Raw genomic sequence first — 26,107 nt, 5'->3', positions numbered from 1 at the left:
GTGAAATTGCTTCCTTTGTAATTCTATGTATTTTATGTTATGAATTTAGAAATATTATTCAAAGAAGGGGGGCCAGAGACTTCACCAGACTGCCAAAGAGGTCCAAGACTCAAGATGAGATTAAGAACCCTTGGCTTAGTAGAATTCCTGAAATGATAACTGTTTATTACAACATTCCAGCAAAGTTTTGAAAAGTACAGTTGAAAGTTAACACTAATCTTTAATGGTTCTTAGTGTTGGGTACTATGTACGATCCAGTAGAGTATAAATCCTTGAGGACATGGATTGTTTTCATTCTTGTCTTTGTCTTCACTTTGCTCTGACATCATCCCTCACTATTTCTTCCTTCAAGCCAATCTCTGATAGGGTGCCCTTCTACTTGCTAGAGCTAACCCTTGTATTCTTTAACTTGTATTCTTTATCCCATCCTTTTGCATCTTCTCTGGCAGACTGCCTTAACCATCATCCCCATTCTAACTTAGACCTTCCCCAATTACTGGTTCCTTCTCTGTCTACAAACATGTCCATCTCCTCCATCCTTAAAAAACCCTCAGTAGATCCTATCATGCCTGCCAGATATTATCCTATCTCTTTCCTCCTCTTTTTAGCAAAACTCTGGGAAGTTCTCTATACTCAGCACCTCCATATTCTCTCTTCTTACCCTCTTCTCAACCCTCTGCAATGTCTTCTGACCTCAGCATTCTACTGAAATTCTTCTCCCCAAGAGATCACCTACAATTTCTTAATGACCTTTTCTTCATCCTATTCCTTTTCACCTCTCTGCAGCACCTGACATGCTTGACCACCTTCTCCTGTATACTCTTTCTTGGTTTTCAAGATTGTTTTCTTGGTTCTCCACATCTGACTATTCTTTTTGAGCATCTTTTTTTGTTGGATATTTATGAAACTGTGGATGACATTTAAGACTGTCTTAGGTTCTCTTCTCTTTCTATACTGCTTTCACTTGATGATCTCATCAGATCTCATGGGTTCAATGGTCATTTATGGAGAAGATTACTAGATCTATTTATCCAGTTCTGTTTTCTCCCCTGAGCTACAGACCCACATTACCAACTGTCAATTGGGCATTTAGAACTGGATGTTCCATTGGTATCTCAAACCCAACATTTCCAAAACAGAACTCATCTTTAACCCAAACCCACCCCTCTTCCAAACTTCCCTATTACTATTAAGGGCACCTCCATCCTTCCAGTCACCCAAGTTCACAACCTCAGCATCATCCTTGACTCTTTTCTCCTTCACATTACATATTCAATATGTTGCCAGGTTCAGTAATTTCTTTCCCCACAACATTTCTTGCAAAATCACCTTCTCTCCACCAGCAGTCACTCACTACCTTAGCTTAAGCATTTACTTCCTTTTGCCTAGACCAAAGCTTCTTAAACTGTGGGTTTTGACCCCACATGGGGTCCAGTAACTGAATGTGGAGGTTGTGAAGAATTTGGCAGAAAATGTTTGATTTGTATAACTATTTTTATACTTGTATACCTATATTCCTGGGGTCATGTAAAGATTTCTTTGGTGAAAAGGGGGCTTGAGTGGAAAAAATTTAAGAAACCTTGACCCGCACTATTACAACAGCTTTCTAAATTAGACTCCCTGCTTCATCTCTCTCCCTCCTTCATTCCATTCTCCATGCAGTGGCAAAATGATTGTTCTAAAGTGTAGGTTTAATCAATATGACCCTCCCCCTCAACTCCAGTAAAACTCTTATGGTGCCTGCCCCTCTCCTCTATATGCATATATGTTTTCTCCTCATTAAAACGTAAGCTCTGGGGGCAGCTAGGTGGCACAGTGGATAGAGCACCAGCCCTGGATTCAGGAGGACCTGAGTTCAAATATGGCCTCAGACTTGACACTAGCTGCGTGACCCTGGGCAAGTCACTTAACCCCCATTGCCTTGCAAAAAAACAAAAACAAAACAAAACAAAACAAAAAATATATATATAAGCTCCTGGGGCAGCTAGGTGGTGCAGCGGATGGAGCACTGGCCCTGGATTCAGGAGGACCTGAGTTCAAATCCTGCCTCAGACACTTAACACTTACTAGCTGTGTGACCCTGGGCAAGTCACTTAACCCCAACTGCCTCACTAAAAAAAAAAAAAAAGTAAGCTCCTTGAGGGCAGGAACCATTTTTGCTTATTTTTTTTTCACTTTGTATCCACAGTAGATAAATCACTGGGCCTGGAATCAGGAAGACCGGAGTTTAAGTTTGACCTCAGACACAGGTAGTAAGTGTAACCCTGGGCAAATCACTTAGGCTCTGTTTATCTCTATAAAATGCGGATAATAATAGCACCTACCTTCCAGGGTTGCTGTGAAGACCAAATGAGATTAAATATAGCATTTAGCACAGTGCTTGGCACATGATAAGTACTCCATAAATGTTAGCTATTATAACTATTATTATTATTATTATTATTGCAGGGCAATGAGGGTTAAGTGACTTGCCCAGGGTCACACAGCTAGTGTCAAGTATCTGAGGCCAGATTTAAACTCAGGTCCTCCTGAATCCAGGGCTGGTGCTTTATCCACTGTACCATCTAGCTGCCCCCTATAGTTATTATCATATAGCACAGTGCCAGGTTCCATAATAAATGCTTGAATTGAATCACAAGGCCAAAGCAATTGAGGGGCAACCCCCAAACCCTCCTGTGAAGTTTCAGTGCCTCCTTGTTCTCTATACTTCAGATTTTACCTCATTTGTATATTCTGCCATCTTGCCTCTCCTGGAGACAGAATACTAGATACCCCCACCCAAAAATACCACCACAAACACCAAGACCAAGAATATCTCTTTGTACAGCAGAGGGTCATTTATAATATTCCTCGGGTTATTGAATTTTCAATTAGGTGCCATTAACAGGTCCCTAGTATTAAGAATAAATGTCATAAAACCACAATAAACATATCTTATTTTGCAGGATTCCACAATTATTCTTGTAAGTGAAGTTGTCTACAACACTGTTTAAATATTTAAATACTTTAAAAGATATGCGATTTCATCAGAGAGGATATTCTTTCACTGACACAGATCATAGCCCCTCCACGACATAGTAGACATCTTCATGAGTTGTTTTGGTTAAAAAAAAAAAAAGCATCACCTGGTGGTCCAACTTCTTATGATGAACCTCTCTGAACTTAATGAGGCTGGTCTCATAGTCAATGCCTTTCCAGTTTGGGAGGACAAGCCAGGGCTTATGTTTCACTGGCATAATCTCAAAGAACCCAGGGTCACCTCCACACCACAATGACGCATCAGAGGAGGAATTTTGAATAATAGCAAATATAAAAAGGTTATCAAAATTGGATGCACTATAAAGACAAAAACCCCAAGGTAGTATTAACATTTGTGTTTTAACTATAATTGGTATCATAATACCATACTAGAAAATCTCAAATTTATTGTGTTCTCGTTCAGTTATTTTAGTCATTTTTGTGTCACAATACAGGTAATCAGGGTGACAGAGGAGACAAAGGAGCTATTGGCATAGGCATTGATGGGCCTGATGGAGATCAAGGACCTCAAGGTATGACATTTGTATTTTTATACAGGCTACTGCTTTATTGTCAGCATTCCAGTTCCCTGATTGATTTTTAAATGAAACATGTTTGAAATTTAGTTTTTTATGAGGAAAATATAATCTTCAACAAAGCATAGAATTCTTAAAGGCAAAAATAACATTATTCCTATATTAAAATCTTAATTCCCTTGACCTTCCTCTTTATTATGATGAGTTTGGTAAAAATAAACAATTTTTATTAAATCTTTTAATAACCATTTTTAACTCTATGAAACAATTATCTAACTACATAGGACCTTACCAAAGATCTTCTTCCTGTATTTAAGTGTAAATTCCTTCATACCTGGCAACCTCTCTCTTGAACTTAGAATTTGATTGTCAAACATAATAGTTGGCATTTAAATTTGAATGAATAAACATTCCTTTTATCTATGGATTGGTTGTAGCCAGACATGAGCATGGCAAAGGGTAAACAGAGAGGCTTTACAAGCAGGATTAAACATAACTGCTTACTGAGCTATGTTTTAAAAAGCTAAGTACTATCCAAAGTGATAATGTAAGAACTGTATCCAGACTTTGCCTAACTTTTTCTCCTTGCATTCTTTCTTAAGGACCTCAAGGAGTTCCTGGAACTAGTAAAGATGGTCGAGATGGTGCCCATGGTGAACCTGGGTTTCCAGGTGATCCTGGTATTCCTGGTGCAATTGGTGCTCAAGGAACTCCAGGGATTTGTGATACCTCAGCCTGTCAAGGAGCTGTTATAGGAGGAGGGGGGGAAAAATCTGGCCCTAGAAGCTCATAAAATATAATTTAAAGAAATGGATCAGTGACTGAATATTTGAGTAAACACTGAATTGTGAAAAGACAAATTGTCCCGCAGATAGACAGTATTCCCTTATGAATTTTAATGAGCTCAAAATTGTATATAGTACTTCAACTCAATGAAGCACTATGTTGAAAGCATTTTGAATACTTTATATATGCCCTTCTTTTTTAAAAAAAGGCTTAACCTATTTCCTTCAACACCTTTTAATGGTAATGGATCCCTCCTCCTACTTGCAGAAGGGTTCTATTCTTTTTAATATATTTTCTCCCTACACATAATTGTCTATTTGTGTATATGAATTAAACTTGATTTCATACCTCAACTTGCCATAAGCAATAAATCTAAAAGACGTTTAAGGGGGTTTAATGTATGTAAATAAAATTTTCAGGGGAGAGTTTTTGTATATTTCCATAAGATGACAAAGGTTATTCAGCAACATGTTCACACCAAACTTCACTTTTTCACAAATACTGTGCACATAGCCAAAGATTATGATGGAATCCCAGTTTAAAAAAAAAAAAGGAAGCTCATTATATCCAGTAATATAAAACTGGTAATGTAGTATTATTAAAAATAAAAGGAAAAAATGTTAAATTTTGTGATGTCTTATCCACATAAAGCTCTAGTCAGATTTACCTCTTTCACACTTATTTTTTGTCTGAAAATAAATTACTACAAATTTGTGAATATCTGTGATTTTACAGTATTTATTTTAGGTGACTTTGTATGTACAATAAAGCCTGTTGGTGTCATCTGTTGTAATAAATAAAGCCACTCAAATCTGAAAGTATTTTAGTTCAAAACACTGTAGTTTATTATCACATAGAGCAATTACTCTCAATATGAAAATATTCTGTGCATATAAGTCATCCATTGTTTACAGTATACCATTTATGGGCAAAAGCAGCTTTAAGAGAAACTTTTGGAAAGCTTGTGGTAAAATGGTTTAAAACAGTACCGTATTTTGCAAACAATGCAAACACAGCACTGTATGACTGAAAATATAATTCCAAGGGGGATAGATAATTAGCAAATTAACTCAAATACAGTATCATTTCCAAACTACTTATAGTCAAGAACAATTTAACTTTGTTCCAATTGCTAAGTAGGCATATTTGAAATATAAATAAAATAAAAGCAATGTACCTTTTAATAAGGCTGAACACAAATCTACATAGATTGTTCAGATATTTTTATAACATATCATGTTAGAAAAACATGATGGATTTCATCGATAATTGAAGAATTACTTACTAATTATTACCAAGATGCTTTCTTGTTGCTGCTGGTCCCCCAAAGATCTAAGAGGACACGAATAAATATTTAATGTTCTAAATATGTATTTTTACAAAATGTATCTTTGCCAGTAAGTCACTACTACTGGAATCCCATTAACAAATGTTGTCAATATAAAATTAGACCATCAGAGTAGAATTCCAGAATTGTAGAAAATAGATAAGGATCATCCCTGGATAGCCATATAGTTAATAAAAATACTAAGTACTCAGTTCAAACTACTTGATCTCCATAGCGGGGCTATTCTGTAGATTTTCCTGCACCGGACATGTTACTAACGAGTCTGGTCTGGTCAGCTTTAGCCTTCTGCCCGTTTTACCACAAAATACACTTTCAAATTCCTAAAGTCAAGAAATGATAATTAATTTAATATATTGAATTTTTGCAAGTAGCTTTCAGATATAAAACTACTAAGCCTCAAACTAATAACAGTATAAACATTTAGACTGTTTAGAAAAATGTTATTTTAATATTAACATAAATTACACACGAAATTCTCTTGTAACAGAGTTTATTAAATAGTTATTCAAATAAATGTTCACATAAATGAGAAGCAAACTATAATTCTCAAACTATGGTTAGTTTTTAGGTCAAATCTTAGAATGAATAAAAATTTAAAGCCATTTTATCTATACAGATAAAGTAATTTATATTTTTTAAAAGTATGAGTTTTTCTATTTATTCATTACTGGTTTTCAGGAAAAATATCACATTACTACTTTATGATACAATTACTGTAATTACTTAGTAACACTGGCAGGCAGGACTATACACTGGCACAAAATTCTTAGTTAATACAATCAATGTAGATTTTATATATATATATCATTGTTTTGTATTTTAGAAGGAACCTTTTATTTTAAAAATCCATTCTCTCTTTTTTTTTGGGGGGGGGTTAAGTGACTTGCCCAGAGTCACACAGCTAGTAAGTGTCAAGTGTCTGAGGCCAGATTTGAACTCAGGTACTCCTGAATCCAGGGCCGGTGCTTTATCCACTGCGCCATCTAGCCACCCCAAATCCATTCTCTTAAAAAAAAACTAGATACCAAATTACCTACCCATCCCTAAGCATATTCATTAAATCTTTTACTTTAAGTATGAAATCTTTTTATACTTTATATGTAAAGTGCTTCAGAAGCTTGCTACAATTCAAGATGAGGCATATTATTTTACATTTTATGTCCTAAGACAAGTTATTAGAACTATTCCTCCATGTAAAATGGCAGCATGTGTCCAAAGGTTGAAAGGGCAGCTAATGAACAAAACTTAACATTGCTGGGAAGAGTGTGGGAGGATATGCTAGGAAACATTATGAAAGGATCCTGGACTGCGGGTTAGAAGACTTGGGTTCAAGTCTCTATCATTAATAAGCCATTTGGCCCTTGGATAAGACCCTGAGCTTTAGTTTACCCATCTGTGAAATATGAAGGCTGGACTAGACAGATGGTATCCCAAATGTCCTGTCTTAATATTAAAATTCCAAAATGGTAAGGTGCTTTTACCTTCTTATTTGAACTGCTTGACAAGTACTTAAAAAACAAAACAGGGAGGGGCAGCTAGGTGGTGCAGTGGATAGAGCACCGGCCCTGGATTCAGGAGGACCTGAGTTCAAATCTGGCCTCAGACATTTAACACTTATTAGCTGTGTGACCCTGGGCAAGTCACTTAATCCCAATTGCCTCACTAAAAAACAAAACAAAACAAACGAAACAAAACAAAAAAACTTAGAGACCAAAATACATAAATGGTTCACTAAACCTGGTCTACAGATGTATATTCTAGGAAGTTAGTACAATGCTTGGTATTTTTTGGGGGGGTGAGGCAGAATTAAGTGACTTGCCCAGGGTCACACAGCTAGGAAGTGTCAAATGTCTGAGGCTGGATTTGAACTCAGGTCCTCCTGACTCCAAGCCAGTACTCTATCCACTGTGCCACCTAGCTGCCCCAGTGCTTGGTATTAAATGAGGAAATCATATAAAACAAAATGGTAAAAATGTTCTCCTAAATATGAAAAAGTACTATATAGTGAAATTAATATTTTTTCATAAATTAAGGAGCTATTGCTGATCTCAATAAACCATGAAATCTTAAATGTTTTTCTAGTGGTGATGATGAGTGACAAAGCTATGCATACTTATACTACATTTACTCCACCCCACCCCAACCCACCATGATGAAAAAAGTCATGCATTTTTACAATATAGGTTGGGAGTATAGGCCAGAGTAAAGCTAACAGTTCTCATAAACCCTAACCAACTGAATAAATTGAGCATATAACTGGATATTTACTGATGATTTCTCCATTTAATTTCCCTTCTTTCTCTTTCATTAATACGTGTAAGCTTATATGCACAAATATACAATTAATGGAAGGGTTTTTTAATAATTTATTTTCATTCTGTAAAATAAAACCAAAAAACTCTGGTCATGTGACCAAAGCTGATATTCACATTTTATAATTATGAGACTCATGCCCACAACTAAGGTTGAATTTCAAGTAGGCAAAGAAGAACATTCAGACAGTACCTTATACTTATCAATACAAAGAACTGGCAAACATATTAGCTATGGCTTATGTACAACTCCAGTTTAACAAAGCATATTTGCCCTAAGGTACTAGTGTTCACTGTAAATCAAAATTCCACAAAACACTCACTTGAAATACAAACATACCTTTATTTTTACAATTATGCTTTTATTTTGATTAACCCCATTGATTAAATGGCTCATATATTAGATGGAATTTTTTTTAGACTGACTCTGATGATCAGTGTTTGATATGATATTAATGCAGTATTCTTCACACATGTGAATAGAGATAAAACATATCTATGTTTTAGTATTATACATGGTATGTTATTTCATCAATGTGGTAGATACTCCTTTCATTGGTAACAAACTGAAACCTCTCCATGCTTCAGTAGAGAATTTCATGTGTGGTCAAGGAAAATCATCACCTGGGGGGGTCTACCTTCTGGTGATGAATCTCTACAAATTTAGCTGGTATGGTCCTCAGACAACACATACAAAGTCTGTCACCATGCCTACATATATCTACATAATGGAAAATGTAAATTTAGATAATTTGATAATATCTTATTTCTGTAGGATGTAAGAGATAAACTAAGATATCTTTATCTGATTAAAGAAACTAAATTATAGAATAAGTGTTCTTTCCAGAATTATATAATTAGGCTTAAGTATTATAAGAATTCCATTATTCTTAGTTTCTTGCTTCTGAGTTTATTTAGAATTTCAACTTCAGTTGTTGGTAATGCTTTGAATAATTATGAGAACTGGGTCAAATAGGATCTTTGGTCATGTGACATTTCCTAGTCTTAATTCATGAATTCCACATTTGAGGGTGGGGAGGAATGGTGATTACGATTGTGACCAAAGACACGTGTATTTTTATTTATTTTATGTTCTAATTCCTAAAGAATCATCACTAACTTGGCTAATCATTTTTTTGCTGGTCTAATTAAGGGATAATTTTACCTAGAAACAATAATATGAGGACTCCAATAGAAAGGTGGACAAAGGATATGAACAGTGTTCAGAAGAAATGCAAAAAGCAAAAACTATATGAAAGACTGTTCTATATCACTAATAGAAAGGGGGAAAATGTAAACTTATAGCTCATACCTATCAAATTAGCAAAAATGATAAAAACCAGAAATAGTCAATGTTGGAAAGGTATACTAATTTACTATTGATAGAGCTAAGAATTTGTCAAAAATCTTTCTGCAAATTCATTTAGAATATATGGAAGTAATGTCACTAAATTATTCAAACCTTTGACCAAATGATCCCCCTACTGAACACACTCTAAGGAAGTTGATGACAAAGGAAAGGTACTATGATATTAAACAAAGCATTCCTAACAGCACAATTTGTTAGCAAAAAACAAAGCAAAATGGTTGCCCATTAATTGGGAACAGATGCCTATATTTCAGTATATGAATGTAATAGAATAAGAGAAAGAAACAAGTATAGTAAACTCAGAGAAATATGTTAAGTGTTGTATAAAGTGATGCAGTGAAGAACCAAGAGAATATATATAATTGCTACAATAATGTAAATAATACTAAAAAGTACTTAATCTATGATGAATTCTAATGAATAATCTGGAATAAAGAAAACTGATAAAGAAACATTACTTCCTCTTCAGTGGAGAGGTAGGGACTAGATAAATAATGTGGTATATGTTGTAAGATATTGTTGTGTCAGCTGATTTTAACTGTTTTCTTTATATAAGGAAATGTTCAATGAAAGGAGAATAAAGAAACAACTGGTAAAAAAGGCAACAATAATTTTTTTTTTTAAACAGGCTATGAAGAGGTGGATGTATGTGTCCAATTTCAGATGTTTGGGAAGCATTATACATGTTACCAAATTATAATACTGGTAATGACCTAGTTCCATTTTCTGCTAAAAGCAGGCAAGAATCCCATATCATTTATATAGGTATTAAGGACATCTGGTCTGCAAAGCTGAACACCAAAAAATTTTAATAAACCAATAAAAGGTAAATTTCAAAAGGATTAAAAACTTTACTTAATTAAAAATAAACATAAACCAAAGGGCTACATTATAAATTAGCATAACATTCCATATAGACATAAATCCAACATAACTGATACACAATATGGTTGAGTATGTCAACTAAAAAGATGAAAACTGGAAATAGAAGGAATGGTGTGATTCATGAAATTTGTATAGTAATATGGACAACAGAAAAGGGAGGATGAAGAAGAAACAAGCAAGCACTATCCAAGAAAGGGATGCCCTATCTATTGGTGGTTTCTCTGTAGCCTGGACAAGCATAAGCCCTGTAGTGGGAGGAGGGATGTATCAAGCTTTATCATGATCCAATTAGAATTAATTAACTAATCCTTTTGATTTCATATTTGCTAAATAAATGTCTAATTTTAGTTACCAAATCATATTCCTTTGTGAAAGTGGGGTGCATTGTCCAATAGTAATTAGTAGATTAAACAAATATTTCCTTCAATGTAAAGTAATAAGTTTGTATTCTATTTTACAAATCACTGACCCATAGGTATGGTCTTCCAGAGCCCAGTTATGCTTAGTATGACTGATATTCCCAGAGTAGCTGAAGCAAGTAATCAAAATCCACAGCAAAGATAACCATTCCCAACAGTTAACATAAAACCACCTCAGCAAAAATAATTTTAGTATGAAACACCAAGAAGTTGACAAAACTGTCCAATACAAACTTCAGCATTCAAAATTGCTTTTGAAGATTGACATTGAGTAATTGTGAAATACCACCTACATAAATGCTACAAATAAAGCACATATAATATGTACATTTGTGACTTCATTGAAGCCTTTCCAGATTACACTAAAAGAGATTACAACAATCTCTTCTCCTAGAGAGTATTGTCTGTACCACTTTGATACTTAACAGTTGTTTGTAATTAACAATTGCCACTATCTTTTGTTAATTTTGTTCTATGTATATATGTCTCACATCCATTTAGGTTGCAAATTCTCTTAGGGCAATGACCATGACTTACTTTTCTGGTATCATGCTGTAAGCACCTAGTAGTAGCTTACATATAGGAGGCATTCAAATATTTCTGGTTTTTAATAACCAATTAACTCTGATAACATACTATAAATTTGGAATACCAGTTTGATGTATTGTTTTACCCCCTAACTACAATTCTCACTTCACTTTTAATAAGTGCTAAGTCACAGCATAATTAACGTGTATCTATTTCCTGATATTATACCAAATAGCTAGTCTGAAAATAATTGGTAAAATAAAGAAGGCCAAGCACCTTTAATTATTTGTGGGCTTTTAAAGTGAAATTCTGAAAATTTACTTTGGCCTACTTACTAACCTTCTTTAGAGAATCTCCATGTCTTTCCTGAATATATTTCAGGAATGCTGTTGTCCACTGTAAAGTTGTTGCTTTATCAGTCTCAGCATTGCAGAATGGAACTAGAAGATTCAATTCATCACAACAAATCCGAATTCTGCGCCTGCATTCAAAACCCAAAGCATTCATGAAAGAAACTAAATAAAACTAGCCATCTAAAATGATGTTTTTTTAAAAAAAATTTTATTATAAACTTAACACTCTCAACAAATACAAACAAATCATTTTGAAGCCTTAAAGTCAAAACTATTTACATTTTCACTGAAAAAACAATTTTAAAAAAGATAATATCTTTTTCTATAGCCCCTTCTCAATCTATTTGTGTACTTAAAAGTTGTTTTTAGATGATATCAAGGTATGTGTTGTTGTTCTTATTGTGCTGACCTTGCTTTTCATCACTTCATATAAATTCATTTTCTTTTTATTCTTCAAATTTATTTTTATGGCACAATAATGTTCAGCTGCATTAACATAGCATTATTTACTCAACCATTCTCCATTTGTTACATATGTATCATTACAAATAAATCATCTACAAAATTTTTTGTACAGATTATTTTTTCTTTTAATATCATCCTTTGGATTTGTCCGAAGAATGGGAATGATGGGGACCAGCTGTCTCAAAGATCATTTTTGTGGCTCTATATTTTGCCAAATTGCTCCTTACAAAAAATCTACACCAATCTACAGTCCCACCAACAATGTAGCGGAGTGCCTGTTTCCCTGTAACCCATCAACATTGAATTTTCAATTATTTTTGCCAATGCTAGTTGTATGTAAATATTTTAAAGTTGTACTAATTTGAATTTCTGATACTAGAGAACTTGAAGTGTTTTTTTAAATATTCTAAACTTTTAAACAATTTATAAACTATAGTTTTCAAAGACTGATATTTAAATACTAGGATACTTCATCAGCACTCAACACACAAGAGGCACTTAAAACATGTCTGTTGGATTGGGTTATAAAATTTTAAGAAAGAATTTATGGATTAGTAAAAGTACTTTCAAAATTGTCCACTTTTTAGAGGTTAATTAATGCTTTCAAGTCAATAAGGTAATATATAATGGTACTAAGGAACTCCTTAGCAATTCAACTATGCTAAATATAGACCTGAAGCATTGGTTTATCTCTAAAGATTATTCCATATTACAAACTAGGAGTAATGTAGGATATCCACAATATATAGAAATGTATTTATTTATAGTATCACTTAGTAGAAGCAAAGTTTAATTAAGTTGTACTGAATCTCTAGACTACATTTAACTTCCAAATTATTGGAAGTTAAGTCTAAAGGATGCTGGTATTGTAAAAATGTATATGACATGGCCCCATTTGCCAATCTGCATATTCCTAACCAAATCCATAAAGCAAGTGAGCAATTCACTAGATGCAAGAGGCACGGCTGTATAATTGAGGTTCAACTGGATACCCAGGAAGGAGAAGGTTTTTTGTTTTGTTTTTTAAAGTCTGGACCTGTGATTTCATCACTGCATGGCACTCCCAGTGTGGAAATTCCTTCCACTGATAGAAGTCAACAACTTCTCTGCAACTTATTGTATAATCAAATTGCCCAGGATATTGAGAGGTTAAGTGACTTGCCCACTGTCACACCGGCAGTATAGGTCAAGGGAAGACTTGAACCCAGGTCTTCCTGAATCCAAGGCCAGCCCTCTATCCACTATGACACACTGCCTCTCAAAGGATACATTTGTAATTACTTATATAAAACTTAAGAGTCTACTGAAGCTCTAAAGTGATTAGTGTATTCTTGTGCCCTATATGGCTTCATGATATCATCAATGTGGGTACTCACTCTACCAGTATATATTGAAATATCTCATCTTGGATGACTCTTGTTCATATATTCTTCCATTAATCTACTATGGAACATTTGCACAAAACATCAGAGGTCTTCTTCTAGGTCTTAACCTCTTATGGGTACCAGTGTTGTAAATGAACCAACTAGCTGGATAACTCACTCTTGCTACATGGCAATCCCACCTCCTTTTCCAAGGATATATTTTGTTGATGATATTCTACTGTACTTCTCGCAGGCAAGTCATCATTGGTAATATGAACAGCCTACTTATACACATCTACCATGAATCTCTCCAAGGCCCTTTGGATCACCCATAAGTATTATTCTTCAGAGACTGAGGTATTCAATCTTATACAGTCATATAGCATCACCTGGAGAATATTAGTATTAAAAAATGGGTTTGTGTGTCAAGGAACAGCTTGGGATCATGGAAAATATTGCATACTTCCCCAAATGCAGTTAAGCACATGCTCTTCCTTCTAGTCACTTCTGGACCCAGGAAATTGTCCCTATATTGCCTTATCCAAGATATAAATAGTGACTAACTTAATGAGCTGATGATCCACCTATATGTTATAAACTGGGCAATATGTATTCTTTATCCACTTGGCTTATCCTATGTAGATTTCTAGGCCAATCTATTTTGCAGCTGTGAATCTCATTATAGAAAGTATAATATTCTGGAGCTTGGTACAATTAGTTTAATATCATCCACAGGGATTCAGTCTTCCTTTCGGAGTTTGTTTAGGACATCCTCAATGACAGTAGTAAAAACCTTTGGCAAGTGCATTTTCCTGGGTTTTTGTTTCACTTCATAATCATTGTTTCACTGAAGAAATTACCTAAGTGATTACATCTATCAAGGAATCTCATGTTATCTTAATACATTGTTTGCACAGAATTTTTAAATCTGTGTTTTGTTTTACCAAGTCACATTTTTGTTGTAAGATGCAGTTGGATCTTGTATTTTCCATACTGTTCAATCAGTTATGTGAGTGAAGAGGTAATAATATCCTAGGATACCCTTAATAGGTTTCATTCTCACAAAGGTTTCATAGAAATAATAAAGTAGGAAAATGGGCCAGAAACTGTTGATACTGTTGTCTTTTCTTGGTAATAGTACCAAATAAGATTTTTCTCCACTCTTGTTATCTTTCCCCATTTTATAAATCTTAAAAATTCTTCAGTTGCCTCCAAAACTGTGTTGCCTCAAGCAGATTTCATCTGTGTATGCTTCAGCAGACCCGGTCACTCTTCCCAATGTCAGTTTCTCAAGTGCCAGTTCTTGCTCTTCATCAAGTACTGAGATGAATGCAATGAGTCCAAATGTAATGGGTTCTACTATGATCAATGAAGAGCCTAGGTCACCATAGAATGTCTGGCAAAACTCTTGCATTTTTAAAAATTTGTTATCTTCCTTCTAGTTTCATCTATAAATTCTATTAGGATGAACTGGTGCAACTGGGTGTCATGGGTAGCTTTCTGAAGACTCATTTTCCCTTTTCCTAATTTCAACAGTTTTGTGAGGCAATGTTACAGGCAACCTCTCCCATGCTTTGTATATAATGTTCTATAGCTGAACTTGTACTGAAAAATGAATGTTGCCCTGGGCTGCTATGATTCTGCTTTACAAGGCCATCAAATGTATTCACTGGATGAGGTAATTTTAGGATAAAAAAAAAACAATATATTTATAGTGTTTGGCCTTTCTCTAATAAATGGTAATAATCAGAGCCAGTATCTTGATCTTTAGTCATTTCACATTTTTCAAGGTCAACAGCTTGTTTAAATAGGTTGAGTTTTAGCTGCTATAACTGCATATGGTGCTGTCTTAACTTTATCCTTTTTTCAATTTGATGCTGATTTTGATTGTTGCTCTAACTGATAGTTCAACTTTACAAAGAGCACAAATTCAGAAATGACTCACAGTCACTGCTATAAGATATTGGTCAATTTCATTTTCTGTAAAGTTCTTTGGTGTACTGCATCTCTTAAATATCTTCCTATAGAAAGTATTTGTTGAAATATAAACTGAGTGCTTTGGCCAAGTGACAGAAAAGGGAAAAGAGGGTGCTATGAATCAAGATTTTTATGCCATCTACAAATATCAACTTAACTACTGGTATCATAAATTCAAGATCTTTGGCCATCAACTGAATTTATATAGGACTGCAGGAATGAAATGCATCCATATTATCATTCTTGCTGTAATAAAACCAGAAAATATAAAGAAGTTGAAGCTACATGAAGTTATGGCTCACAGCTCTCCCGAAGAGGCAAAAAAGGGAATTGGAGATGGTTTCACTGCATACTTATAAGCAAGAAGAAACATTTCATGGGACACTTGATGTGCTTGTGAAAGCAAAAGTAAAATGACTACCATAAAAATAACTATAGCTTATATGCACCTGATAAAAGTTCTCCTTTATAATGGAATTAACTTGCTTTAATTAAGCATTAGAGGAAGAAGATTCAACTTTGAATTTGTGTCAATTTTTATACATCTCTATCTTTACATTAGAGATGGCAATGTGATAGAGTAAAAAGTAGACTTGAAATCAGGAACAACCTGAGTTCAAATCCCTCTCCCAACACTTAATGGCTTTGTAAACCTAAGTCACAACCTTTTTGGGAATTAGTTTCCTCATCAGTAACATAGTGATGCTAATAATTGCAATACCAAATCACAGGATTGTTGTGAGGATTGTAAAGGCTAAAATTCTAGCTAAACTGTCTAAAATATCTAATGAGTGGTCGCCAATAAATTATAAGCTTTAGCAAGAGTTAGACTTTTAAGCATTTATCAAGGAGAATAAGAATTTGGTAAAGAGAGAAAGGCCTAGATTCATTTATTTATTAAAGGAAGAGCACATTTCTAGGTCCCTTCTCCACCAGAGTCCTCAGGAAAGAGAGGGAGTCAGAGCACCAGCCTCCCCCTTCTTCCTCCCACCAGTCACTTCCTGACGCCAAAGAAAGCCGCATGGTCCTGCCCTCAGAGGCCCTCTCCTCATGTTGGAACTTTCCTACAGTAAGTCTCTAGCACGTGGTGTCATTCCAATCATTACAGGATCAAACAAGATAATACATGTTAAAAGTCCTTTGTAAACCTTTAAGTGCTATCTGTAGGCAGCTATTTTTATATGTTCAAATATTAAACAAGACGGTACTTGAAGGATCTGTGATTTCGTCAGTGTGGCTACTGCCTCCACCAATGCCTCTACCAATCAGTCATCGAACATTTATTAAGCCCTTTCTATATGACAGACGCTGTGCTAGGCACTGGGGATACAAAGACAAAAATGAAAACAGTACTTGCCCCCAAGGAGCTTGCATTCTACCAATATATGTATAATTACACACAAGATAAATACAAGATTTGAAGGAAGTCAGCTCTAGTAATTGGAGAGATTAGGATATGTTTCATGTAGAAGGTAGTTCATGAGTTGAGCTTTGAAGAATCAAGTAATTTTTTTTTCCCTTTTGTGGGGCAATGAGGGTTAAGTGACTTGCCCAGGGTCACACAACTAGTAAGTATCAAGTGTCAAATGTCTGTGGCAGGATTTGAACCCAGGTCCTCCTGAATCCAGGGCCAGTGCTTTATCCACTGCACCACATAGTTGCCTCCAAGAATCAAGTAATTATAAGAAGCAAAGAAAGAAATGCATTCCAGACACAGGGACAGCCAGTACAAAGGCACTAAAGATTTAATAACATATGTGAAGAACGATAAAAAGGCTATTTTGACTGGATAATTTGGGGAGGGAGAGTAATGTATAATAAGACTGGAAAAGTAAGTTGGGGCAAAGCCATAAAGAGTTTTAAATACTGGAGGAGTTCACATGTTATCCTAAAGTCAACAGGGAACCAATGAAGTTTATTCCATAAGAGAATGACATGGGCATATCTATACTTTGGCATCTCAGTGGCAGATGGACTGAAGAGTGGAAATATTTAAGGCAGGGACCAATTAAGAAGGTTATTACAAGAGTACAGGTGGGGCAGCTAAGTGGCACAGTGGATAGAGCACTGGCCCTGGAGTCAGAAGTACCTAAATTCAAATCCAGCCTCAGACACTTAACACTTACTAGGTGTGTGACCCTGGGCAAGTCATTTAATCCCAATTGCCTCACTAAAAAAAAAAAAAAGAGTACAGGTAAGGAGGATATGAACTAGGGTGGCAGCTATGTAAGTAAAGGGATGGATGTAAGAGATGTTGTGAAGAAAGAAGTGGCAATTTAATGGATGTATGGGGTGAGAGGGTAAAAAGTCTAGAAAAGTTTAATGCCGATGTTTTGAACCTGGATGAATGAAAAGATAGTGGCACTTTTGACACAAACAAGGAATTTAAGAAGATAGGTAGGTTTTGGGACAGGTTGAGTTTGAGATGCTCAATAGGCAGTTGAAGATAAGACGGAACCTAAAGAAAGACTGGGGGTGAATTTACATTTCTGAGAAACGGCTGTATAAAAAGGATATTTAAAACCAGGGTTGCAGATGAGGTCATCAAGTAAGAGAGCAGAGAGTCCAGGACAGATACTAGGAGGCATGATATGAATTCCGAACCAGCAAAGGATACTGAGAAGATTAGATTAAGACAAGTAGGAGGAGAACTAAGAGAGCAGTATCATGAGATGTCTTTGAGTTGCTATCAAACAAAAAACAATAAATAAGTTCTTGTAAGGAACAAAGCATTGTGCTAGGTGCTGGGTATACAAAGACAAAATTAAACAGTCCTTGTCTTCAAGGAACTTCCATTCTATAGGGGAAGACAGCATGTACATACATAAGTATATACAATAAATACACAAAATAAATACAAAGTAAGGTGGGAGTTGTGGAGTAGACTAGCAGTTTGGGGAAGGGGGAGAAGATCAGGAAAAGCCTAATGCAGAATGTGGCATATGAGGTGAGCTATGGTCAAAAAATTAATTATCCTGCAGTCACCTTGTGATGAGTTTCTCCAGTCTTAGCTAGGTGGAACTCAGACAAGAAAAGGTCATCAGAACCAGATCCAAAGTCTTTCAAGTTCTGAAGGACTTGCATAGCCTTTAAGAACTCAGAGCCACTGCCATTTTGAGTGACGCATTGGAATCAAACTTCAGTTAAGTATATAAGTACAATTTTTAAAAATCAATTAAAATGACCAACTCTTGATTATGGGGGGAAGAGGGTTGTGAGGAAAATGAAAGGGATTAGGTCTATAAATAGTATAGAGGGTGGTTGTTTAATCTATGAATTTACTTTACTAATATTCCATTAGTATCAACCTTATCACTTACCATTTTACCAAGACTACTATTAAATAACAAAACAGTATTTCCTTCCCTTTAGTTAAAGTCCTAATAAGCAAAAAATGGTTGAAAAGCTCTTTGATTATGAAAAACCAATGCTTTTAAGATAATTTGGTGAACAAAATCTACTAAATCATATAACTTACCTTCTATCTCTTTCCATTCGATTATGCCTCTCCCTGCGTTGTGAGCGTCCACCCTGTTGCCCACTTTGTGTCTGGTCGCCTAGGCTTGATTGTGTGGATTCTGTAGATTGCCAAGCACCCTGTGAAGTTGTGGTGCTCTGGCTTTCTCCTACGTTTTGAATTTCACCAAGAGCTCTTCTTTCTACATTTGTGTCCAACTGACGCATTCGACTGCGATTTCTTTTATTTATTGCTTGTTTACATAACGCTTCTTCTTTGCAAAACAAGAAAAAAGTAGTACTTTAATTTTTTATTCTCCTTTTAAGTGAATTCCTAATACATTAATCCTTGTTTTTTCTGTATTATTAGATTCTGTATTAAGTACAAAATAGAAAAATTAATATTTTGTAGTTTGAATGTAACAATGCAAAACTCATAAATTTATTTAAAAGTTGACTAATATACTTCTGTGGCAAAAATGCTACTCCTTTTTAGCAATGAAATTAGTTGGCTACCTAGCACTAAATCTGAAGCCTATTTTATATTACTATACTTCAAATGTCTCTCTATTAACAATGAAATACTTTTGTACTCCAGTTTCTATTTTTAAAAGAATCTTTAGGTACTTATTGTACATAAGCTGGAATTGGTTCATATTTTCTAGTATTCAGAGTAAATAAAATTGAAGAATTAAGGACTAATACCTAAGCACAGAACCGCTTTGTCCAAAAAAGAAAAACATCTTCTCTTGACTTTATTAAAGCACAATATAATATTACTAAAATTGTTATTCTTAATGAAATTTTCAAAAAAGAGAACAAAAACCTACAGGACATGAAACTTTAATACCTTTCTACCCCAGAGATCTTACCACAAACTAATTAGAAACAAACACTGAAGTTGCACTCATTGTTTAGAAACCAGTTAAGTTTCACTATAATGAATTATTTCCCCTCTACTATAACAAACTCAGCCTTTCAGTGATTCTTATTTGATATAGTAAGAGCAAGAGGTGGCAAGGCAAATGCCTTTATCTGATTCCTTTCCTTAAAAGCTCTAGAATTTTTTTTTTATTGGGTGGGTTTAGTTCAAGCTCTGCCCACCCCCCAACATGAGGAAAAACGCTTGAAGTGTTAAGGGTTGAAGAATAGAACTGACCCTAGACAAAACTTCAGAATAGTCCAAATTTGTCTTGGTATCATCTTATGTACCTTTCTGAGCTTTTTCCCACCATGGCTCTCAAGTGCTCCATGTCTACCTGTCCATACTCTGCCACCAGGGCTGTACTTATACCAAACCATGAAATTTCTTTAACTTATCTCCAATAAAAATTCCCATTCTCTTAATATGAAGCTCAGTTTCTTATTAGGAAAAAAAACATTATGATTAACCTAATTCACATTAAGATTTGAACTGACAACCACTTAAACATCTCATGAGGATTTATATTTTATAAAATGAAGACTAAATGAATCACTAAGTGGTAGATTTTCATGCCCTGTGGCAAAATGAAGTAAAGAATTTCAGTCATATTTTTAGAAAACATGTCCCTATCAAAGGGGCTTCTTTACTAGTACAAATCCTGTAAAGTGGCAAAAGAAGAGCTGCCAAGAATTCAGCTGTAACTCAGTAGCTCTCTTAACTATCATTCAAAGAACATTTAATCATACTTTCATTGTACAGGATCCAATTACGCTACCAGAGATGAAAGTACTTTGTTCTACTGAATTGTCGCAGAAAATTTGTTGGAAATAAAGCCCCACACCACTGCTAAAGGTCAATCACTTATGATTCATAAAAATGCCTTTTTATATTAAGCACCTCTTTGCAATATCTGTTGTAATGACAATTTACCTGTAGAGGATTTCAGAGTCCTCAGAGATGGAGAGAAAACTAAAAAGGAAAAACTATGATGTGCTTTAAGCAGCTTGAAGATAAAAACTATTATTACAAAAATCATTATTGGCTATTTACTAAATTCACTATTAAAAAGAAAAAAAATGCCCAACAAGTCAATGCACTGCCATACTACGTAAGCACAATTGAAATGTTTGAGTTTGAGAAGGAATGCTCAAATATAAAATATGATCACTTTAGGGAAATGGTAGGAAGAAGAGGGATAGGAACCACTGATAAAATACTAAAAAAGGTCTCCCTGTAACAGGAAATTGTTGTGTGACAAAACTGATGTATAATGCAATTTTTACAATGTCTACTGCATAGCCTAGCCAAAGAAAGAAACTCTATTATCTTATGTCATATATCTTACCTCCTACTTTAATCCAAACCTGCTCAGGTAAAGGCTTGTTTCTACTGCCTAAAGTCTGTTTAGTAGATTCAATTTCTTGCTGGTAACAGAAAGAAAATGCTCTGGGTAACCCAATATCTTGATGTTTGGCAGCTTCAAGTATAGAACATGAGTTACTAGAACTCTGGAATATAATGAAGGAATAGCAATATAATTAATTTTATTATCAATATGCATCTTAATCTCCTCTCTGCTGCCACAAGTAAAACATACTTTAACATGAAGTAAATACTAATAACAGCATTTATGGATATACAACTTTGAGGCTTTAAATTTCAAAGTAAATATCGTGGAGTCTAAAATATTTCCCAAAATACCTTAAAAAGTTATTTATCTGATCCAATGAAAAGATAAAATTCATGAGGCCTAATTAAGACAATGATTAATAAAATCTTTCAAAAGTGCCTTCACAAAAATCCTATTCTAATGCTTTATTCTGGCATAGACGTGACCCTGGTATTTAAGGAGTACATGAGTGGAGGACAAGCTCTGGCAGTTTCTACCAAGCTGTTAAGGCTTGGAACAAGATCCTAGCAATAGAGTGTGTCTGTGGTCCAAGGGTCAGCCTAGTTAAGTATGGAAAGGCTCATCACCAGTAGGTTGGCCACCTTTGGTGAATTCTTTGGCCATGGCAACCCATCAAAAGTTAGTACTTCAGAGCTTCACTAATCATTTTCCCTACCTGTGTTTGTGAAAGATTAGAATTCCCAGCAGTAGAACAGGCATTTGCAGTAAATAATGGGTATGTAAATTGCAAAGCAGTAGTAGCAGCAGCAGTTTTGTTTTTCACTAATGTGGTACATTTGTTTTGCTGCTGATGAAGAGGAACATTCATTAGTTCAGATGGATGTCGAATAAGGGTTACCAAACTGCCAAAACAAAAAGGACAACCCAGAAAAAACAAATCAAGAATATGCAACTGATACTCTTCCAGACATATTTTAGGCACTGAATGACAGATCACATTTGATTTTCTAAATACAGGTCAGTTACTGTTACCGACCTTATCTCAGTGACTGTGCTCTCTCCCCTTACTCTCCACCAAAAGGGACACGACATTCTAATTTCTTATTTTAATGGTTTCAAGTATTCTTCTCTTCTGAGTCAGTGCAAATAACTCAAGGCATATATATCTGTTACCTTCATTTGCTCTATTTCTTCACCCAAACCACTGATGAAGGGCTGAAGTGAACAATGTCAGGCTTAAGTGAAAATGGGCAATGACAAGGTTAACAGTTTGAAGAACCTCGATGATCACAAATCCTGCCCCAGCAGGTAGGCCACTCATTTCAAGTACTATTAGAAATAGTAACTTGTATATAATAGGTGCTTAATAAATGTTTAATTTGTTGAATACAAGAAATAAAGCTGACAATTTCAATTTAATGGATTTTGGATTGTTTTAATCTGTGATTTCAAACATCTGGAAAACTCCCTCAAATTGATACAAATCAGCAGTTTATATAGTCTTAGGGTTTTGTCTAGAACAGAGTTTAAGTGACTTGCCCATGGTCACATAGTATGAATTAAGAGGAAGGACTTGAATTAAGTTTTCCTTTGTCCAAGGTTAGTTGGTCCTTCATCCACTATATTATCACCCTGCATCTGTTTGAAATATATATCATGTATATGCACATATAATATACATGTATATTATATACACATTTCTATATATATATTTTATATATAATTGTGTACGCCGTGAAGAGTAATTTCAGAGTTCATTTAAACTTTTGTACTGTTTTAAGTTCCTCAATATTGTTTGAATAGGTCTTTATGGCTGTTTTTGCCTATGCAAAATGAATGGGAATTGAGGTAATTATTTAGGTAAGGAGAAAGGCTCATCAAAATAGTAACTCTAGTGACACATCCAAATATTTTAGGCAAGAATTTTTTGCCAAGATCACCTGGTTAATTACCTCAATCATTTGTTTCTCTTTGTTGTACTGCCACAGACTAAAAGTTAAAATTACAAATGATACAAAGTTTTATGTAATCTTACAACTTTTTAAAAAGTACTAGAATCTGAATATACAAAACATTTTATTTTACTATCACAATAACAAAAAACTATCCCTTTTGGTTGTATCTTTAACAGAATTATATAGCTAAAACTAAGTAAAACATTGCTTTCAAGCTGTCATGACAAATTTTAATTAAGTTGTTAAAAGTGTGTGTCTAAAAACAAAGCAGACACCCACTGATTAAAGAATGGCTACACAAATTATGGTACATGAATGTAATGATATATTACAAAACTCTGATAAATGGTGAATATGAAGAATTATTAGTATGGGAACTCAATGAACTAATACAAACTGAAGTAAGCATTATCAGAAAAAGCCAGACAGTGACAACTAATTTAGTGTTGTGTGACTATAATGACCAAGATGACCACAACAAAATTGAGAAAATTAATATTCCTCCTCTCTTCGAAGAGGTGGGAGACTGTGAGTGTGTAATTTGCATTGTCCTAACCTGTTTTTTTCTCCCCCTCTTTCTTTTTCAATCTCTTGATAAAAGTGCTAGCTCACTGAATGAGAGCAGGGAAGGGATATATTTGGAAAATGAAGGTGATATTAAAAATTATATTAATAAAAACAAGATTTTAAAAATGTAAATGTATACATACTCCTACATTTATCTGAGGCTTTAGTGGAGAATTGGAAAGAACAAGGAAGTAGGAAAAAGCCTAAGTTTAAGTCACTTCCTAGGTCTGTGAATCTAGGTAAATCATCTCAATTCTTTGTCTTTTTCTTCATCTGTAAAATGGGAACATTGATACCTATAGTACCCACCTCACAGGAATGTCTGAGTATTGAATAAGAATAAAGCATTTTTGCAAAACTTAAAAATAGTACATAATAGTACTATTATTGTCACCACTATTGGTGTGAACTTGGGCAAGTCACTTCACCTCTCTTTTCAGTTTCCTCATCATTTAATTTTAAATTTTATTTATTTAAATAAACAGGGAGAATTTCCCCTCCCCCACGGGGAGAGAAAGGGAATTTTTAAATGGAGATAATAATACTTGAACTGTCTACTTCACAGAATTCAAGGAAAGCATCTGTAAGTTGTAAAGCACAATGTATGGGTAAGTGATTTAAAATTTTTATGGTATGGATTACTTAAGCATGCTTTTTTTAGGTGTTCTTGAGATTTTTGTAATCAAATTCATGAAAACATATTTGTAGCAACTTTTAAAAATCTATGAAATAAAAAAAGAAAGATCTGAAACACACTTGTTAAGAGTAACTCCAGACTCCTGAGGCTCTTGGCACCTGGGAATTTCTGTCTGGATACTGTTGAATCTGTCTTCTAGCCGAACTCGGACTGCAGATTTAGATCTAGTTTCTGGCACAGGTGCCAGATTTTCAACAGCCTATATTTTCTTTATTTGGTCCACCAACATTTTCTCCGTGTTTAACTCTTACCACACTGTGGCCAGTGACCTCTACAGAGCTACTGTTGGGTGTTTTCTCTACCTGGTTGGCAACTGTCACAGGTAAATTGGATTCACTGAGCAGCATCATTCTCAGCTCTTGGAAATCAATGTGTCCCAGACACTGGTTTGACCCCACAAAGCTGCCATCAGAAGTCAGGCCTGACTGGCAGATGACTGGATACACAGACTGGCTGCCCGTGCTGTTGGAGGAGTAGCTGGGCTGGCCGGTGCTGCTGGAGGATTGGTACTGAGCCTGGCTCGAGGGATTGCTCGCGGAGAAGAAGGCGGAATTTAGCCGGGTTTCCAGTTCCCCTTCGTTGGCCTGGGCCTCCATGTGCGAGTAGAGGATGTGCTGCAGTTGGGTGTACTCGATCTCTGTCATCTCCACCAGGTTGAGGTCTGTGGTGGTGAAGCTCAGGCCCTGCTCCCCGAACGAAGTGTCATTGGAAGGGCCCTCGGCCGCGGGGGCGGGGTCGGAAGCAGTGGCGCCGCCGACTGCAGCAGCCGAGGCCGAAGCAGCAGCAGCAGCGGCTGCTGCCGCCGCCTGAGGAGTAGACGTATGGGGCTCTCGGGGGGCTGCACCGGACATGACTTCCAAACACCGAGCCGACCGGGGAACTGCGGGGCTTCCACTGGGCCGCCTTCTGCAGAGGACGACAGCAACCCCGCTGGATAAGCTTCACCCCGCGATTGGAGGCGGGGAGAGGGGCGGGGCTCGTCCCAAACCCCCGCCCCCCCCCCCCCGGACTGACACGGGCGCCCCGCCCCCGCCCCCTGATTTGGTCACCTGGACGTCCCCCAACCACAAGGCGTGGAGGCAGCGGCGGCGGCGGCGGCAGCAGCAGCAACGGGAGCGAGGGGGTGTGGAGCGGAGCTGCGCGGGCGGCCCGGGAGGCCCCGTTCCCCCGCGTCGGGGCTCACTAGGAAGAGGAGGAGAGCAAGGGAGGGGGAGGGAAAGTAGAGGGAAGGAGGGAGGGAGGGAGGAGCGGCGGCTCGCGCCTGGGGGGGAGAAAGAAAACGAGGGAGGGAGGGACGGCGCGCACCAAAAACCCCGGGACGGCGGCGGCGAGCCGCGCGCGGGAAGCTCACTGAGGTGAGCAGAAGCTCCCGTTGGGGGAGGGAAAACCGCTCACCCTTCGCAGAGCTCAGCACGCGTGCGCACGCCCACTCTGCCCCGCCCTCTTAGCCAACGGTAACCCCACCCCCTCGACCCTAGCAATGCCCTCCCCCCACCCCCGTTACCCGCCGCCTCACTGGCCCGGGGGGCGGGGCTAACCCAGTTTCTTCCATTCCCCGCCCACCTAGGAGTGACCAACCGCCTGACCCATCAGCCCGCGACCACGACCGTTTCAGGGGACTGAAAGACGAAGGGGGAGGGGGACATGGGGATATGACTGGAGAGATTGGGAGAAGTGTTGAAAAACCGAGGAGGGAGCCCGGGGTTAGGGGTGGGGATAAGTAGGGAAGATCCTAGCCCAGGATAAGGGACCGTGCGCGAGCGATTGTAAGAGCTCGAGCTCTTCCCCCCTCCCAG

The 26,107-nt window shown here is 36.5% G+C and overlaps 2 protein-coding genes across 2 annotated transcripts in view; one reads left to right on the top strand and one right to left on the bottom strand.

Moving 5' to 3' along the window:
• COL9A3 (collagen type IX alpha 3 chain) overlaps window positions 1-5,002 on the top strand; it is a 63,160-nt gene extending 58,158 nt beyond the window's left edge. The window contains exons 31-32 of the mRNA XM_043986931.1: window positions 3,474-3,551; window positions 4,157-5,002. Of these exons, the coding sequence (XP_043842866.1) occupies window positions 3,474-3,551; window positions 4,157-4,347 (269 nt within the window). The 3' untranslated portion in view covers window positions 4,348-5,002. The remainder of the gene's footprint in view (window positions 1-3,473; window positions 3,552-4,156) is intronic.
• A 211-nt stretch (window positions 5,003-5,213) lies between these two features.
• On the bottom strand, window positions 5,214-25,863 carry TCFL5 (transcription factor like 5). Its single transcript, XM_043981553.1, is given in 9 exon segments — window positions 5,214-6,008; window positions 11,541-11,682; window positions 18,839-19,088; window positions 21,087-21,249; window positions 21,808-21,994; window positions 24,371-24,510; window positions 24,512-25,217; window positions 25,707-25,806; window positions 25,809-25,863. Coding segments are annotated over 9 exon segments (1,866 nt in total). The 3' UTR covers window positions 5,214-5,885.
• Window positions 25,864-26,107: the final 244 nt, after the last annotated feature.

The sequence above is a fragment of the Dromiciops gliroides genome, chromosome 2, assembly GCF_019393635.1.
Source record: "Dromiciops gliroides isolate mDroGli1 chromosome 2, mDroGli1.pri, whole genome shotgun sequence".
NCBI classification, from domain to species: domain Eukaryota; kingdom Metazoa; phylum Chordata; class Mammalia; order Microbiotheria; family Microbiotheriidae; genus Dromiciops; species Dromiciops gliroides.
Note: the sequence above shows the minus strand (reverse complement) of the source record. Positions and strands in the feature narration are given on the sequence as shown.